At 30.9% G+C, this 16,881-nt stretch overlaps 1 protein-coding gene across 1 annotated transcript; it reads right to left on the bottom strand.

Moving 5' to 3' along the window:
• Positions 1-946: 946 nt before the first annotated feature.
• Positions 947-4,745, bottom strand: LOC134236615 (carbohydrate sulfotransferase 1-like). Its single transcript, XM_062718790.1, has 4 exons — positions 4,644-4,745; positions 2,995-3,087; positions 2,449-2,635; positions 947-2,122 (listed from the first exon to the last, which is right to left on the bottom strand). The coding sequence occupies exons 1-4, from the start codon at positions 4,726-4,728 to the stop codon at positions 1,324-1,326; spliced, it is 1,164 nt and encodes a 387-aa protein (XP_062574774.1). The 5' UTR covers positions 4,729-4,745; the 3' UTR covers positions 947-1,323.
• Between the last annotated feature and the right edge of the window lie 12,136 nt (positions 4,746-16,881).

Below are 16,881 nucleotides of genomic sequence, written 5' to 3'. Positions count from 1 at the left end.
GCATTCATATATGTTTGTTACGTACGTGGTCATTGGTTTTGATTTAATGTATATTTGTTCTGCGAAAAGATCTGTTAATTATGCATTGCATATCATTTATTTAGTTTTTATGGTCATTGAAATTAAAATAATTGTTTGTTTTCTCATTATGGTAATTTTTGCCCTTTCCGCTGCCCATACTGATTCTTTACCTTTCATTTTTAATGTAGTGTCTCGAATAGCCCTTGTTTTCCAGCTTCTCAGAATGAAACTATGTGAAGTTGTCACATCAACTGTTATAAATTCATTAAAGATTCAATAATGAGAGAAAGTCAAGCTTAATGTCACATGATGTCTATATTGTATGTCATAGTATTCAGGACATTATTTATTGAACAGTCCTCGTACATTGATTTTTCTAGTCATGCCTCTTTGCATACAAGTATTTTGGAATATTGTAATTTTGATGTATTATTACACTTATTGTGTTTGCAACAGGTTATAGTTACAAAACTTCTAATAAAAATGTTAAACTTTGTAAGTTTAGACTTGCACATTTTGCTAATGCATGTAATTTTTTGCTGGTCTCAACTGGTGTTTACTTGTCACATTTTGGTACATGCATATACTAGCTTGAAATCTATCAAGCCTTAATAAACAACAATTTCAACAGATACATATGTTAAGTTATAGATTTCTATGTTACTGTTCATTTATGTTTTGCAGAGGAGGCATAAGTGAATTTGCATTTCTATTAGATTCAAAGTTTTATGTCTAAAATAGGCTTTTCATATAGAAAATTTAAATGAGAATCCAAGTTCATTGCTCATTTCCTTCATAAAAGATACTAACTTAATGTGAAAATTATAATGAAAGTATTTACAAATCTTGACTTGTTTCCTTAATGGAATACTCGCAGAATGATCTTTTATGTAATCCTAGGAATCCGGCTAGGCTACCGCTGTAGTTCAAACATGACAAAGACATCCTATATTGACCGTAAAATGTCATCTATTAAATGACAAAAAGTATATAACACAAATATAGCTAAGGGGAGATCATCGGGATATTTCTTTGGTGCAAAGAACAATTAAATTGGTATCTCCCCTGTTGCAAACAATCAGTTTGTAAAATATTTTGTCAAATACAAAAAACATAAACAAAAATGTCAAAACAAAAAGCTACCAATATTTTGAAAAAATTGAATACAAAGTACATAAACCATATTATCTTAAGGATGATTTATTCATTTCCTAAACTGAGATGACGATATAAATTTATGGTGCAAAAAACAATAAACACTTCACGAGTCATTCTTGTCAAAATGTTATGATTGTATTTCCCTTATGAAACAAGTATCCAGGAAAACCTTGTTGTGTTCAGGTTATCAAATTCTAGATGTTGATATCCAAATTTTGTATACAAAAATGAACAATAATGATCAATAGTTATTAAGGTGTCTTCTTTGATAACATGTATCCATCTATAAGCGTTTCCTAATGCGTCCCCACGATCTGTGCAATAATGACATATTTTAACCGGTCCATTCATTATTTGCCTTACATAATCCTCCTCCTCTTTCGTATATTCAGCTTTCAAAAACATATATATTTCTGGCACAAGTTTGAGTGGGTTTTGACACAGGTTTTCGTAAATTATACTTTTTATCCTGCTTTTCAGATAAACCTCCATTTGTGTTAAATGTGATGAATCTGAATAGATAGCATCACATACATTTTTAACAGTAAAAGACATGTTTTTAACTTCCGTCACATGTTGCTCAAATTGAGAATTCAAGATTCCTCTTGGATCCCGTATTATATAAATAACTTTCAGATCTGGCAGCCATTTTAAAAGTTTTTCCGCCATTGACATGGACATGCGAACAGTTTTTATTGTCCTGGTCTTTGCAGTTAAGCATTGTGCATTCAAAAAATCAACACAATCTTTAACACTTTCAATCAAACTCATGCTTCTGTTCATGTTATCTTCAAAACATTGATAGTACTCCATGTGTTCCGGTGTATGTATCGCTATAAAAGGATCTGTTAATGCAGTCAGGTCAATTTGGGTAAAGTTACACGTAAACCAGTGATAAATCATCTCTGGATAAACAAATTCGAGTATCTCTCTTTTAATCGCTCTGTAATAGAAAAAAGCAACCATTACTGTAAATCAATATCAATTTGAACAGTTACTATAATTGCTTTCTTAATCTTTAGATTGTTATGAATATTAAATATGTAAACTGAAAAACAGAGACAAGTCTTTTCTTTGTTTTGAAGAACAGCATATTGTAAATCTCTCTATGATTACCAAACAACAAAACGATAAAAAGTTTTCGGTAATAATGCTTAGATTCACTTTTTTACAATTAATCTTTCAATGCATAAAGACATAAACAGGTAAAGAAACATTAAGATATCGATAAAAGAAAAAAATCTTTTAATGCATAACATGACAAAGTACCGCTCTGTGCCATTTAGAAACATTGTTGTATTTTCCCATCGCACTGCCTGTGATAATGCATGTAATGGTTCAAACATGTAAAAGTCGCCCTCCGTGTGGCGGACCAGGTCAGCTGTCAGGGTAGACCCCCCTCTCATGTACCCCAAAACCAGCCTCAGCTGTGGCGGGAAACTTGCATTATACATTTCTGTGGAAAATTGTCAAATTTTACATATTGTGAGTTGCGGCAAGTGCATTATACACATATATACATGCATAGCGTGTTATCAAATTTCAAAGAGATTAAACATATGGAGATAACATTTACAGTATTCAAGATAAAAAGTCCATGAAACAATACAAAATAAGTGTAGATCAAACACGGAATTCCAAAACGTCAGAGGTGGGATTAGATGCAATTGAGGAGTAAGCACTCATTGCTGACCGGTCACACCCGCAGTGTGCTCTTTGTCAGGATTGGGAAATAACGGAAATAACTGAAAAATCAGCCACAGATCTCAGACAGACTTATTAGATTTTTCTTTTTTTAAAAAAAAAAAAACGTACCTGAGTTGTTGAACGTTTGTAACCTGTTTAACCTCTTTCTTGGTAATCCACTGTCCACTTGCAAATTCAGCACTGTAGATTGCAATTCTCTCTCTAAGGATGAAAAAAGAAGTCAATAATTTAACACAATTCTGCAGGTCGAAAACTTGAGTCAATGATCCATTGCAGTCTATTCTGCAAGAAAGACAAAATGAATACTTTACGTCCATTTGTATTTCTTTCATGCAGAAGATAACTTATTCAGTTTCTGTACACAAAATTATTCTTTTAAAATTTGTCCTTTAAAAAAGTTTAACAAGTAAAAATGAAATTTACCTTTGAGAAAGTTATTTAAAAATACTTTAATGAATTTATTGCATTATTGTTCTATTAACAACATGGTCTGAATTTCAAACTTGACAACGTTTACTCCTTGATCAAAAATGATTATATTAGCGAATCATTGCGTGGCACCTGAAACCAGCTCTGATGCTTTAGATGTCCTTGTTTATTCTGTTCTCGATTTGATTTGTTTCAGGGGACTTTTGATCTTGAAAACTGTTTGTTATCTTTATACAGCATATGTCATTTCCAAAATGTCATTCGATGTCATAAATAGCATTCAAATCAGCCTAACCATTATGCATAATCGAAAAACAGTCATGTCAAGAATGCTTTCCCAAAAACTTTCAAAATTATCCTTATACAACATAAATAAATCATGATTCTTCTAAAAATGTTTCTAATAGGCAGAATACATACAAAATCATTATCATAAGAACTAAAAAAAAAATACCTCGGATAATTTGACACAAGAAAAAATAAAGCAATAAACATCCAACCAGTAAAAGATTATATACAAAGCATTTAAAGTAACGTGACATTCTGCCCAACAATGTCAAGGTGCTAATGGTAACAAAACTACTGTTTCAAGAAAATAAAGCAAGGACAGCAAAGCTTCTTATTTGAACAGTCAATTTACAACACCGATTTACAGTTTTTATGACATTATTGCTCGCAGTAAAATGAAAAGAGGTAATCTTGCAAATCAATTCATGCTTCATACAAGAAACAAACAAGAGTTATTTGATGACATGGACATGAATGAAAAATCTGATCGACTCTTTGTGTCATACTAATTTTGTTTGCAGTTTGACCAGCATTTGTCAAAGAGTCAATTGTTTTCCATGCTATGCTTCCTTCTCAAGCCTTTGCAAGAAATGACAAATACAGACTTTCTGCATTTTCATGTAAACCTAATGACCTAGAGGCTTAAATTTTTTTCTTTAATTAAAGCACCGTTCTTTGTGTTAACGGTAAACAATTGTTAAATAAACTCGCACTGTTTTATATTTACATTTTGTGACGGCAGTAACATTATATAAAGATAGATATAACACTTCAAGTTTTTTCTGGAACAATCAAATACATGTAATCTTATATATTTCTCAATTTTTTTTTTTTTTTGTTTAAATAATTATTAGACTGTAATGCACCAAAAACTTCTTATCTACAATCATGCTATATGCATCAGCAATTTAAATTTATTCTATATCACTCTTTTAAAAAATAAATTATAGGTATATACGAGCGTATATTCTTAGGCGTCAACGTCTTAAAAATAATCAAAAACAATGAGTGCAAAGTAATAAAGTAATGACAATAAATACCTAAGAGTCTTTCATACATGTTGTAAAGAGAAATAAATCCATACAACAGGAAAATCAGTGCCACAAATCTTGAAACACGGCGCATTTTGATTTTAAAATGTATTCCCTCAAAAAATGAGACTTTTACTGCTTCTTTATATTTGACAAACGTATTGAAAACCCAATCATTCACTACCATGATTCTGAGGTGATGAAATGAAAAAGTTCTTTGATTGCCTGTCTATTGAATAAAATCTAATATTCTGGAGCAAACTTTTTTATCGATACTGCCTTTATGTTAAATTCAGTTCGTAGCTATAGGATTGCAAAGAGCAAAGGTGGTGTACGTCCTAACAAGTGCATTTATGCATTGAATTTGTCGAATCGGCTCTTTTCAAAGGACAGTGGAGCAAATGACGTCAAAAACTGAATTAATTAACAAGAACTGCTTTCAATACCCTCAGACAAATCTGAAATTCTAAAGCACTCACTAAAATATTAAACAGATCCTTTATATACTTCTGAGGTCTGTAAGGTAACTAAAACAATAAACTATAGTCTTATCAATCGATAAATGTCTACACCAAATTCTTAACATCAGACGGTGTGACACCATATCAGAAAACTGCAGCAGCCTATGGGAGAAAACCAACCAAAACGCCATAAATATTGACATAAAGAAAAGAAAACGGGACTGGATAGGCCACACTTTATGCAAGTTTTCAAACAACATCTCAAAACAGGCTCTGGGCTGAAATCCTCAAAGAAAAGGGTGGAAAGAATAGGGTTGTGAGACCCAGGCAAACCCCGAGAAGGTTCGTCGAAATGGGGGCAAAAGAGACGAGTTTTCCATGGACCCAGTTAAACCGAAAACAGACTTCGATAGCGCAGCGTGTGTTATATATAAACATGTACATGTAAGATGACAAATGACATGACAATACATCGTATGTCGCAAGGATGATAAGACAAATCGCAGCATTACAATGAGATAAAGCGACAAACACGTACCTGTCAATAAGATCTAAAAAGAAGGTACAGTTTCAATACAAATAAAGCCCGATATTTTTCTAAAATATAAAAGTGATATAAGAAATCAAAATTCATTTTTTCTTAATTATAGGAATTCCCTGCAGTAAGAATATACAAGTCGTTTTTCTCATATGACCTCCTATATGCTAATTGTGACATCATTAACTTGTGCATTTTCCCGTATTTTCTTAAAAAGTTGCAGAAGACATCAATTTTCAGTGGAATTTTCTTCAAGAAAACATAAAGCGATAGCAGTTTACATAACATATCTAAAAATTAAAGTGGGCGACCTATTTTCTAAAGGAAAATTCAAGAAATAAGATTTTCTAATTACAAATTAATGACATACTTCCAGAAAGGTTCTCCTTTATGTCATATTTTTTCATGATTTATCATATTCATCTAATCAACTATTGTTAAAGCCAATTTCATAACCTTTTGAGAACATTAAATTTTTAGGGCATAATAAAGCTCAAACTGTACCTTCATAGTATAGTCACTTTTAAACAGGCAAGATGATATGCAAACCTAAATTTTATTTAAAAGTTGTAAACTTAATATCGATGCCATGAATTTACATGTACCTAATCAAGATAACATACGTAATTAAGGTAGGATTCTTTTCATATTTCTTGTATTAAAAAATCAATGAAATTTTCACAGAATCAAGAAGACAACATCACTAAGTGATGGTATCAATGAAATGAAATTTGACCATTTTGTATTAGAGACAAGGTCATGTCAATGTCATTACCATTTTCCTGCATGTTAATGATAAAAAATAACCATTGCCAGTTATGCGATCCCTACTTGTATTTTAAAAGATTGAATATTTTACTTTTTGCATAAAAAGATACTACCATAAAGGGCCTATAAGATGATATTACCAAATTGATATAGATGATTGAACTAAAATGGATATTGGCTAATCCGAATTTTCCCTACTCTTCTTAAATTTTAATGATATATTAGTTATTTTCATATGCTTCTTATATCTAAATTTTTCTCATTTTCACATATGGTAAAGTTGTCATATAAAGATGCAAAATGATACAAAAACAAAAAGTTTTGATCGTTTAATAAGAGAGAAAAAATACTTTTTATGGATCTTTTGGCTCTAATCTGTACTCAGATTGGAAGATTATAAAAGCTACCACAGTTCTAGTTTGTTTGAAAAATCATACTTAGTTGATATATTTAGGAACTGCAGTCCCTTATTACTAATTTAACTTACATTTGAAAAGTTCTTGAAGTCTTTAATTGTGTAAAAAAAATATTACTAAATTCTTGTTCTAAAATATTTTTGAGAGGCAGAAAAGAAGATATTTTCAAACGCCACCATTCCGCAAAAAATATAGTCCCCGCTAGTTTTCAAACGAGGCTAACCATTTCTATTTAAAGTTATACAATTGTGATGAGGAAAGAAAAATATCGTCTTTTAAATCTCTTACACCTAGATACAGTGTATATAAGACATAGAAGCAAATGTAATTTGAATATTTCACTTAGTCAGAAACTAGAGAATACCTTTACTCAGATGACTAAAAATTCCACTTATAAGAACGAAAACCCACCTATTGCACAAGTATGATTCTTGTGTCAAATTTCAATTTCCAATAACTAGGTCAATGACCTACTTTACATGCTAGTGAACCCTGAGTATTTTTCGGAAAATACCTCAATTTTTCACACTATGACCATTTTTTTTTCTTTACTCACAAAATATTACATGCAACACACCTCTTTAAATAATCAAATATCAGAGCAATGGAACAGTATTGCTTCGTATTAAGAAACGATTCGAGTTTGGGTCATAAACTTGATAATTATTACAGTCCGCATTTTCTCTGTCGTATTTATATTTCTTTCCCCAGTTTCAATCGAACATTAATAAAATCTGAATGATAAGAACTCTAAATTATTTATACCCTAATTCTCATATAATATCATATGGGGTCAATGATCAAATTATTGAGATATATTTTTCTGGAATAGTTTTTGTTAATATTTTTGATCGAATTTCTTTATTTTATAGCATTCAATTATTTGAAATAATTTATGAGCTTTAACACATGTAATATTTGAAAGAAAAAAAATGTTGTTTAAAAATGCATGTAACATTGTAATAAATATTGCAAGAAATAATAGATTTTGACAAAAATGAAAAATAAAAAATCTAGTTCGAATTTCTTCTGCATTACCATACAGTGGTTTTTGTTCCTGTGTATTTTCTTCGAATAATAAAATATTCAATTTTTAAATTGATATTGCGTTAAAACTTTTTATCTAACATATTATACTTTATAAAACGTCCTTTCTGTTTTCTGAAACCTTATTAGTAAACGTCATCCTTAATTTACTTCCAATCAGTAGAATATTCTAACACTGCCTTAGGAGCATACGAGCAAATTTTAAACACGTTTTCCTATTTAAATCTAACTTTTTTATTCGGGTTTTACATGTGAGAATGCATGGTCAATTAGTCTCTTTTGTCATTGATTTGTTTATATGCAGGGTTGATAAACATCTTGCACGTTAGTTTGCAGGTCAGAAAGAATTTGAATTCGCATATTCATTTTTATCTTTGATTTTTTAAATGCAAGGTGATTCTTCCACGTTTAAATGCAGGGTTGATAAACATCTTACACGTTAGAATGCATGTTAGAAAGAAATTAAATTCGATTAATCTTTTTTATCATTGATTTTTTTTTAGATGCAAGGTGATACTTCCACGTTTGAATGAATGGTAGAGAAATGTAATTCAACGATTCTCTTTTATCACTGATTTTTGTAATGCAAGTTGGTGTGACAGTAGTTGTAATCCCGTTATACATTTGAATTTGGATCAGTTGAAATAACTATGATCCAGGGCTTCGATTTGTATGATGAATGATACTAAATTTACAATCATTCAGGTTATATTTTAAACAAGACTAAAGAACAATGACACCTTCTGAATGGTGTCGATAGTTTGTATTGTTTAGCTCATATGAAAACAGTGCATTATATGTGAATTATTAGACACTATGATAGGAAAAGTCGGTCTGTTTTGTGACCATATGTTCCTTTATGGATAAAATGGATAGAATAGGCTGGTCTTAGTACAATAAAGAGATATGCATGTCCGTGGAATCTACCTTAGAAAGCTTTATTATACCCCCCGCTTGAAATACGGGACAGTATATACAGCTATTTGACCAGTTCCAAATAAGAAACGGATTCGGCGGTGCTATAAATATACGAGGCATTATTTCAAAATCTAAGTTTTTTGTCAAGGTAGTTCGATGACTTGTGGAATTAAATATTGACTCATAAAAGTTCAGCCTTCTCCCTCAAAAAATTATTTCGCAAGTCAAAATAATAAAATAGGAATTGCGGATAAGTGATGGATATACCCTTCAATATTAGTAAGGTATACTTTGGTGCTATATAACAAAGATTCTGTGAAAGCCTTATTAAATTCTGTGAAGCCTCATTCAGTGGTAGAAGAGGAGTTGTGGATAAGAAATGGGTACCCCAAAGCCTATCAAACGGAAGGACGTACAGACAGCTAGACGGACATACAGACAGATGGATGGACAAACATCCCATCACTATATGCCCCTCCCCCTGCTTTTCAAGCGGGGGTATAATAAGTCACGTTAGAATGAAGAAAACAACGAAGAATGAATTTATAAAAGTATTTTAAATGAGTATTCGGAACTAGTAAAATGACAACACTAAAATATTCCGATATCTTCCAGTGTTCTAAATATTCATTTTTGATAAGTTTTTAGTATTTAATAGAGTACATATCAAACTTACTTTTGATGCTTAGAATGATGTTTTATGTGAAAAACTGGTGTCTCTACCGAGTTTTTTTCTGCAGACTTACGCGTTGCGGTGATTCAGAAAAGTATGTCGACTCTTTCAAGTACGACAACGAAACCGAACTGGCGGCAAAACTGACGGCAAAACTGACGGCAAAAAATCAAAACTTTGCAAAATTCGAACACTTATAAATAAGCCTTCTTACTATAGGTATCAATTTATTTTTTTTATCTTTGAATTTGTTATTTTTAAATTAATAATTATTAACTGGTCAAAATTCGGAACTGGCCAAACGACTGTAGTAATTAATGGATATGTCCGTCCGACCGTCCGTTTGTGACGCTTTGGGGTGTCTATCTTTTGTTTGCAACTCCTTTTTTACCACTGATTGAAATTTAATAAGACTTTCATACAATCTTTGTTATAATATATTATAGTGCCATTGTGCACATGTTATTTTACTTTTTGATCGGACACATATTTTGAGTTTTCCGGAGCAAAACATTGACACGACCACTTTTTCTATAATATTGAAGGGTACTCATCTTTTATCCGCAATTTCTCCTATACCACTGAATAAAATTTAATGATACTTTCACAGATTTTTTATAATATAATGTCATTGCGCGCCTCTTATTTTACTTTTTGATCTGACTCTTATTTTGGGTCTTCAAGAGCAAAATAGTTACTTTGTCTTCATAATCATATGGGAGGCGGGGGTATCATTTCGTGAGCTCGTTTCTCACAGTACCTCTAGTTTCTAATATTTCGCACATAGTCGCTGAAAGAGAGCCATTGTCCAATGACAATACATGCTGGTTTACTCAATGTTTATATTTATCTCAGACACGTGGTTTTGGTCATGTTACACTCTGGTACATGTCAAACTTTAAATAGTCAGCAGAAGTCTATTATGCATGACAATACGCATGGACCATGAGCGTCTATCGTTTTGGACCAATTAAACAATGAAATTGAAATTAAATTTGTCTCCATTGATACTCGGGAATACCTGAAGGCATATGCCCATTAATAAATCTACAAAACCACAAATTCATACAATAAATCAAATGTTTGCATTTGTGTGCACTGAAATTTCTCTTTAATCTGTGATTGAAATGCACATAAAATTTCCTTTAGGAAAATACCTCCTCGCTCACATATTTCAAGGGCTCAAAGGGTGGGACTGTCCTAAAATTCAAGTAATTATAAACATGGTACCCTTACCCACATAAGAGATCTATATCTTCCTTTTTTGCAAATGTAGTGTTCCATGGGGTACACATATCAGCATGCAAAAATTAAAGAGAAATTTAGACATACAATTTTTGTCAATTTACCGTTGGCCGTATGGCACATCAGCCTTTCCCGGATTTCAGTGTATTTTTTAAAACATAGCTACAATATAATTTGATCTTTAGTAATTAGACATATGCATTAGATAATTAATTGATTTTCTGTCGACCGAGAATGTTTACTTTGAAGTGCCAAAGCAAACTGAAAATAACTGGTTGTGTCCCGAAACCGATATTACTTTGATATTCTTTACGTCTGTTTTCTTAACCATTCTATGATTTGATGCATAATTAATTTAGACTTAGGGTATCCTCTTCAAATATCTGTGGATCTCTTTATTCGACCATGCAGTACTGATTCATTGATTATTTATTCTTTAACGCCGAGTTGGTGATATTTCAGCCATGTTTCGGCAGCCCATGCAAAATATTTGAATCTCCTAATTCAAAGAGGTACATTAAAATGATACATACTACGACCATATCTTTCGCATTTTAAGTTATAATTGGTTATTAACACTTTCGTTTTGGATCACAGATCTAGATGTAAAAAACAAAATTGAATATTTGATATATAACTGAGAATTCATCATCTGTATTCATTTTCTACAGAAATGATATGAACTTGCAACGGGGTTTAAGAGAAAATCTTAACACGTCTTGAATTGTTTACCTAACAGAATTCTAGCAGGATTATCTAAAGGATCATTTATTTAGTTCTTAAATTGAGAAGACATAAATTTACGGTGCAATATAAACATTAAACAGTTGATAAAATTGTCCCGTTAAATTGTTATTGACGGCTTTTCTCTATGAAAAGGAGTCCATGAGAACCGTGTTGGATGCAATCTTTCAAATTCAAGATGCCAATATCAAAATTTTGAATACAAATCTTAACATTAAGGGTCAATTAATGGTTTTTAAAGTATCTTCTTCGATGAAGCTTATTCATCTCTAAACAATTTTTAATGCGTCTCAGCCCTTTGTGCAAAAATCACAGATTTGATTTTGAAGCAGTCCATTTATTATTCATCTTAGCAGGTAATCTCCTCTCTTTTTGGTGTATTTAACGCTCTAATCATTTTGGTGTATGTATCTTTTGCATAAGTATGCGTGGATTTTTACACGGGTTTTCGTAAATTATACTCATTATGATTCTGCTTTAAATTTTAAGCAAAATTCATTTGTCATTTGACGAGTATGAAGAAATAGCTTGCATTCCGTACACATTAAAAATTATCTCCATCGATATTAGTCCTGATTTTAGTGTCTTGCTCGGATATACTCTGTTCATCTGTAGATCCTAAACTTCTTTCTAAATATCAATTACATTGCATTAAATAATATTTTTTTCTGACATTATTCTCAGTGCAGAAAAAACTAAACATTCGTACCATTTATTAACCTGATTAACTAATATATAAAATGAATGTGTTGGACATAGACTTCAAAGTTCCTGACAATTTAATAAGCACTGGAAGTAAATTAAAGTACAGGTGAATTTTCTTTCTTTTATATTTCAGCAATTTAAGTTTTATTTAGAATTTCAACAAAGAAGTATTACGCCGTCGATTTATCTATATATGTCGAGTTAAAGGCCATAGCACGTGCTGTTGTTTTTCTTTCGTCTTGGGTTTAAGATTTTGAATTAAGAAATACAAAAATATAGGTCTGCTTATAAAGGGGCGCAATCGGTATCCATTTTCACACTATGACAAATTTGTTTATCTTTATCCAACAAAAAATTGAAGAAATCAAAATCTTTGAATAATGAAAAATAATGAAAACTTATAGGAATGGAACAGTAATGGTTAATTATATCAATAAACGATTACAAATTGAGTCATAAACTAATAAATTGTTACGGTGCGACTTTCCTTATTCAGATTTCTATTTTTCATCTTTTTAATATAATTTATTTTTAAATATGAAAAGTAAGAACTTTGAGTTATTTACAGTATCAATTTACTTTTGCTGTCCTTATAATGGTTTTAATATTATATGAGGTCAATGATCAAATCATTGAGATATACTGTCTGGATTAGTATTTGTTCATACTTTTGAATTTCTTAATTTCATGGAATTCAATTATTTGAAATAATGAATGAGTTTTAAGACACAAATATTATCTGCAAAATTATGTCCAGAAATACTTGTAATCTTTATTTTGTAATAGGTATTACAAGAAATAAATTTTTGTGACAAAAAATGTAAATAATTAAAGATTTTATCCGAATATCGTCTGTTTAACTATAAATTGATTTTCGTTCTTGCATATTTCTTCAAATAATTAAGTATTTTTTTAATTGTCATTGAGAAAAAAGAACTTGGTTATGTTATTCATTTAAAACATTTTTTGATTAAACATATTGTACTCTTTTTAAAATTTCCTTTCTGTCTTCTGAAACCTGATAGGCAAAACATAGATCTCCGTTTCAATTTTTATAGCAAGTAATTTGCCGCTTAAACATAAATAAAGATGAAGGGCTTGGCTAGATTCATTAACATACATGAAGCTTCTGTTTAAACTTATACTTAAGTATAGATAAAATTCTTGGTAAATGAAATATATATGTAACTCAAATCATATTCATAGCCGCTCTTTCTTCCATTTTTTTTTTTTTTTGTTACCTAGTTTAAATTCTGAGAAAATTAGACTTCTCGTGTTACATCACCTAGCAACGCAAAGAAATCCCAGAACAAAAATATAATATATATATATACATGTATATGTATTTAGCTCCATATGTATTAACCAATGATATATCATCAACGATGGCATCTTACAAGCTGCTAAATATCTCAAAGTCAAAAAGAGTTTCTAGTTGGATGAAATCAATTGGTTTGCTCTTGAAAGATTAAGATTTTTTTCTGTTCATCCTTATTTTTCAATTTGATAATATTACGTTTAGGGAAGTTGATTTACATGTATTCTAAAAATTCATAACTTATGAATTAACTAAATTAATGAATCCCGGCCCAGGATCATATAATCAAAAACGATGAGTGAAAAAGTAATAAAATAATGACAATAAATACCTAAGAGTCTTCCATACAGGTTGTAAAGAGAAATAAATCCATATAACAGGAAAATCAGTGCCACACATCTTGAAAAATGGCGCATTTTTATCTTTAAAAAGTCCCCTTTACCCTAAAAAATAAGGCTTTAACTGCTTCTTTATATTTGAAAAACGTATTGAAAATCTCCTCATTCACTACCATGATTTTGAGGTGATGAAATAGAAAGGTTCTTTGATTGCCTGTCTATAGATTAAAATCTAATATTCCGGTGCAAATTTTTTATTGATGAACTGCCTTTGAGTTCAGTTCAGGGCGTAGGATTGCAAAGAGCAAAGATAATGTCCTTATATATACATTTGTATTTTGAATTTGTCGCATCAGCTCTTTTCAAAAGACAGTGGAGCAAATGATGAATTAATAAAGCAACTACAAATGCTTTCAATACCCTCAGACAAATCAAGAATTCTAAAGCACTCGCCAACAACAGCAAAATCAATATTTCAACACAAATGTTAAACAGATCCTCTATATGGTTCTGAGATCTGTAAGGTAACTAAAACAATAAACTACAGTCTTATCATTCAATAAATATCTCCACCATGCAAATTCTGAACATCAGATGGTGTGACACCATATCAAAAATATGCAGCAGCCTACGGGAGAGAACCAACCAAAACGCCATGAATATTGACATAAAGAAAAGAAAATGGGGCTGGACAGGCCAACCTTTATGCAAGTTTTCAAACAACATCTCAAAACAGGCTCTGGGCTGAAATCCTCAAAGAAAAGGGTAGAAAGAATAGGGTTGAGAGAAGCAGGCAAACCCCGAGAAGGTTCGTCGAAATGGGGGCAAAAGAGTCAAGTTTTACATGGACCCAATTAAAAAGAAGAACCGAAAACAGACTTCGATGGCGCAGAGTGGTTGCGACCCCTTATGGACCATAAAAAACGAACAGGAATAAGTCAGGTATGTCAAAGATACGACACAAGATAGAAAAAGAGACATATGGTATAAATACAGATTCATCATGACTTAACACACAGCATGTCATTAAGCTGACCTGATAAAGCACAGCATTGTACTGAAATGACAAAACACATTGTAAGTAATATGAGAATGACACAACAAGCTAAATTATATTATTATTGTACATGTACATGTAAGATGACAAAATGACATGACAATACATTGTATGTCGTTAAACTACAAATCGCAGCATTACAATGAGATAAAGCGACAAACACATGTCAATAATATTTCTTTACAGATCAAAATATTGTCACTTGTATACCGGTAAGATGATACGACAGAACTTGCATTTCGCTACGACAATAGTGTTATAGACTTAAGATAAAACGTCACAACTATACAATCACAAAATATAAAAAGAAGCTTGATTTAATTTACGACCAGAGATCGAATAAACACAGCATATCACTAAGTTAACATGACAACAATAAACAGTTTGTCACTAGAATAAGATGACATTTTATAATGATGGCTTGGCGAAAAGAAGCAGATAGCAAGGATTTTTATAACTTAAATTTAATTTAAAGGTTGTAAACTTAATATACATGTCATATATTTACATCTACTTTATCAGATTATCATTATGTAAACAACTGACTTTCAATTAATTTAATATTATATTAATATAATAACATTAATGTAATATTGTAACATTGCCTCAGAACATACGAGCAAATTTTAAATACGTTTTCCTTTTTTAAATTTAACCTTTTTTATGGGGTTGTACATGTGAGAATGCATGTTCAATTACTCTCTGTTATCATTTATTTGTTTAAATGCAGGGTTGATAAAAATCTTACACGTTAGAATGCATATTAAAAATAAGCTGAATTCGATCATTGATTATTTTTTAAATGCAAGGTGATTCTTCCAAGTTTGGATGCATGTTAGAGAGAAAAGTAGTTCAACGATTCTCTTTTATTACTGTTTTTTAATGCAAGGGGGTGTGACAGTAGTTTTAATCCAGATATACATTTGGATTTGGATCAGTTGACATAACTAGGATCCAGGGCTCCTTTTTGTATGATGAATAATACTAAATTTACAATCACTATGGTTATTTTAAAACAAGACGAAAAAACAATGACACCTTCTGAATTGTGTCGATGGTTTGTGTTGTTTAAATCATATGAAAATACTGCACTATATGCGAATTATTAGACACCATGATAGCAAATTTCGGCCTGATTTGTGAAGAAAAAGCGACATATGGTATAAATACAGAATCATCATGACTAAACACACAGCATGTCATTAAGCTGACATGATAAAGCACAGCATTGTACTGAAATGACAAAACACATTGTAAGTAATATGAGAATGACACAACAAGCTAAATTATATTATTATTGTACATGTACATGTAAGATGACAAAATGACATGACAATACATTGTATGTCGTTAAACTACAAATCGCAGCATTACAATGAGATAAAGCGACAAACACATGTCAATAATATTTCTTTACAGATCAAAATATTGTCACTTGTATACCGGTAAGATGATACGACAGAACTTGCATTTCGCTACGACAATAGTGTTATAGACTTAAAAGATAAAACGTCACAACTATACAATCACAAAATATAAAAAGAAGCTTGATTTAATTTACGACCAGAGATCGAATAAACACAGCATATCACTAAGTTAACATGACAACAATAAACAGTTTGTCACTAGAATAAGATGACATTTTATAATGATGGCTTGGCGAAAAGAAGCAGATAGCAAGGATTTTTATAACTTAAATTTAATTTAAAGGTTGTAAACTTAATATACATGTCATGTATTTACATCTACTTCATCAGACTATCATTATGTAAACAACTGACTTCAATTAATTTAATATTATATTAATATAATAATATTAATGTAATATTGTAACATTGCCTCAGAACATACGAGCAAATTTTAAATACGTTTTCCTTTTTTAAATTTAACCTTTTTTATGGGGTTGTACATGTGAGAATGCATGTTCAATTACTCTCTGTTATCATTTATTTGTTTAAATGCAGGGTTGATAAAAATCTTACACGTTAGAATGCATATTAAAAATAAGCTGAATTCGAT

Source organism: Saccostrea cucullata, unplaced genomic scaffold (genome assembly GCF_032062105.1).
Source record: "Saccostrea cucullata isolate Sc308-1 unplaced genomic scaffold, CSIRO_AGI_Scuc_v1 ctg1450, whole genome shotgun sequence".
NCBI classification, from domain to species: Eukaryota; Metazoa; Mollusca; class Bivalvia; order Ostreida; family Ostreidae; genus Saccostrea; species Saccostrea cuccullata.
The sequence above is the reverse complement of the archived record's forward strand: the minus strand, read 5'-3'. Positions and strand labels throughout refer to the sequence as shown.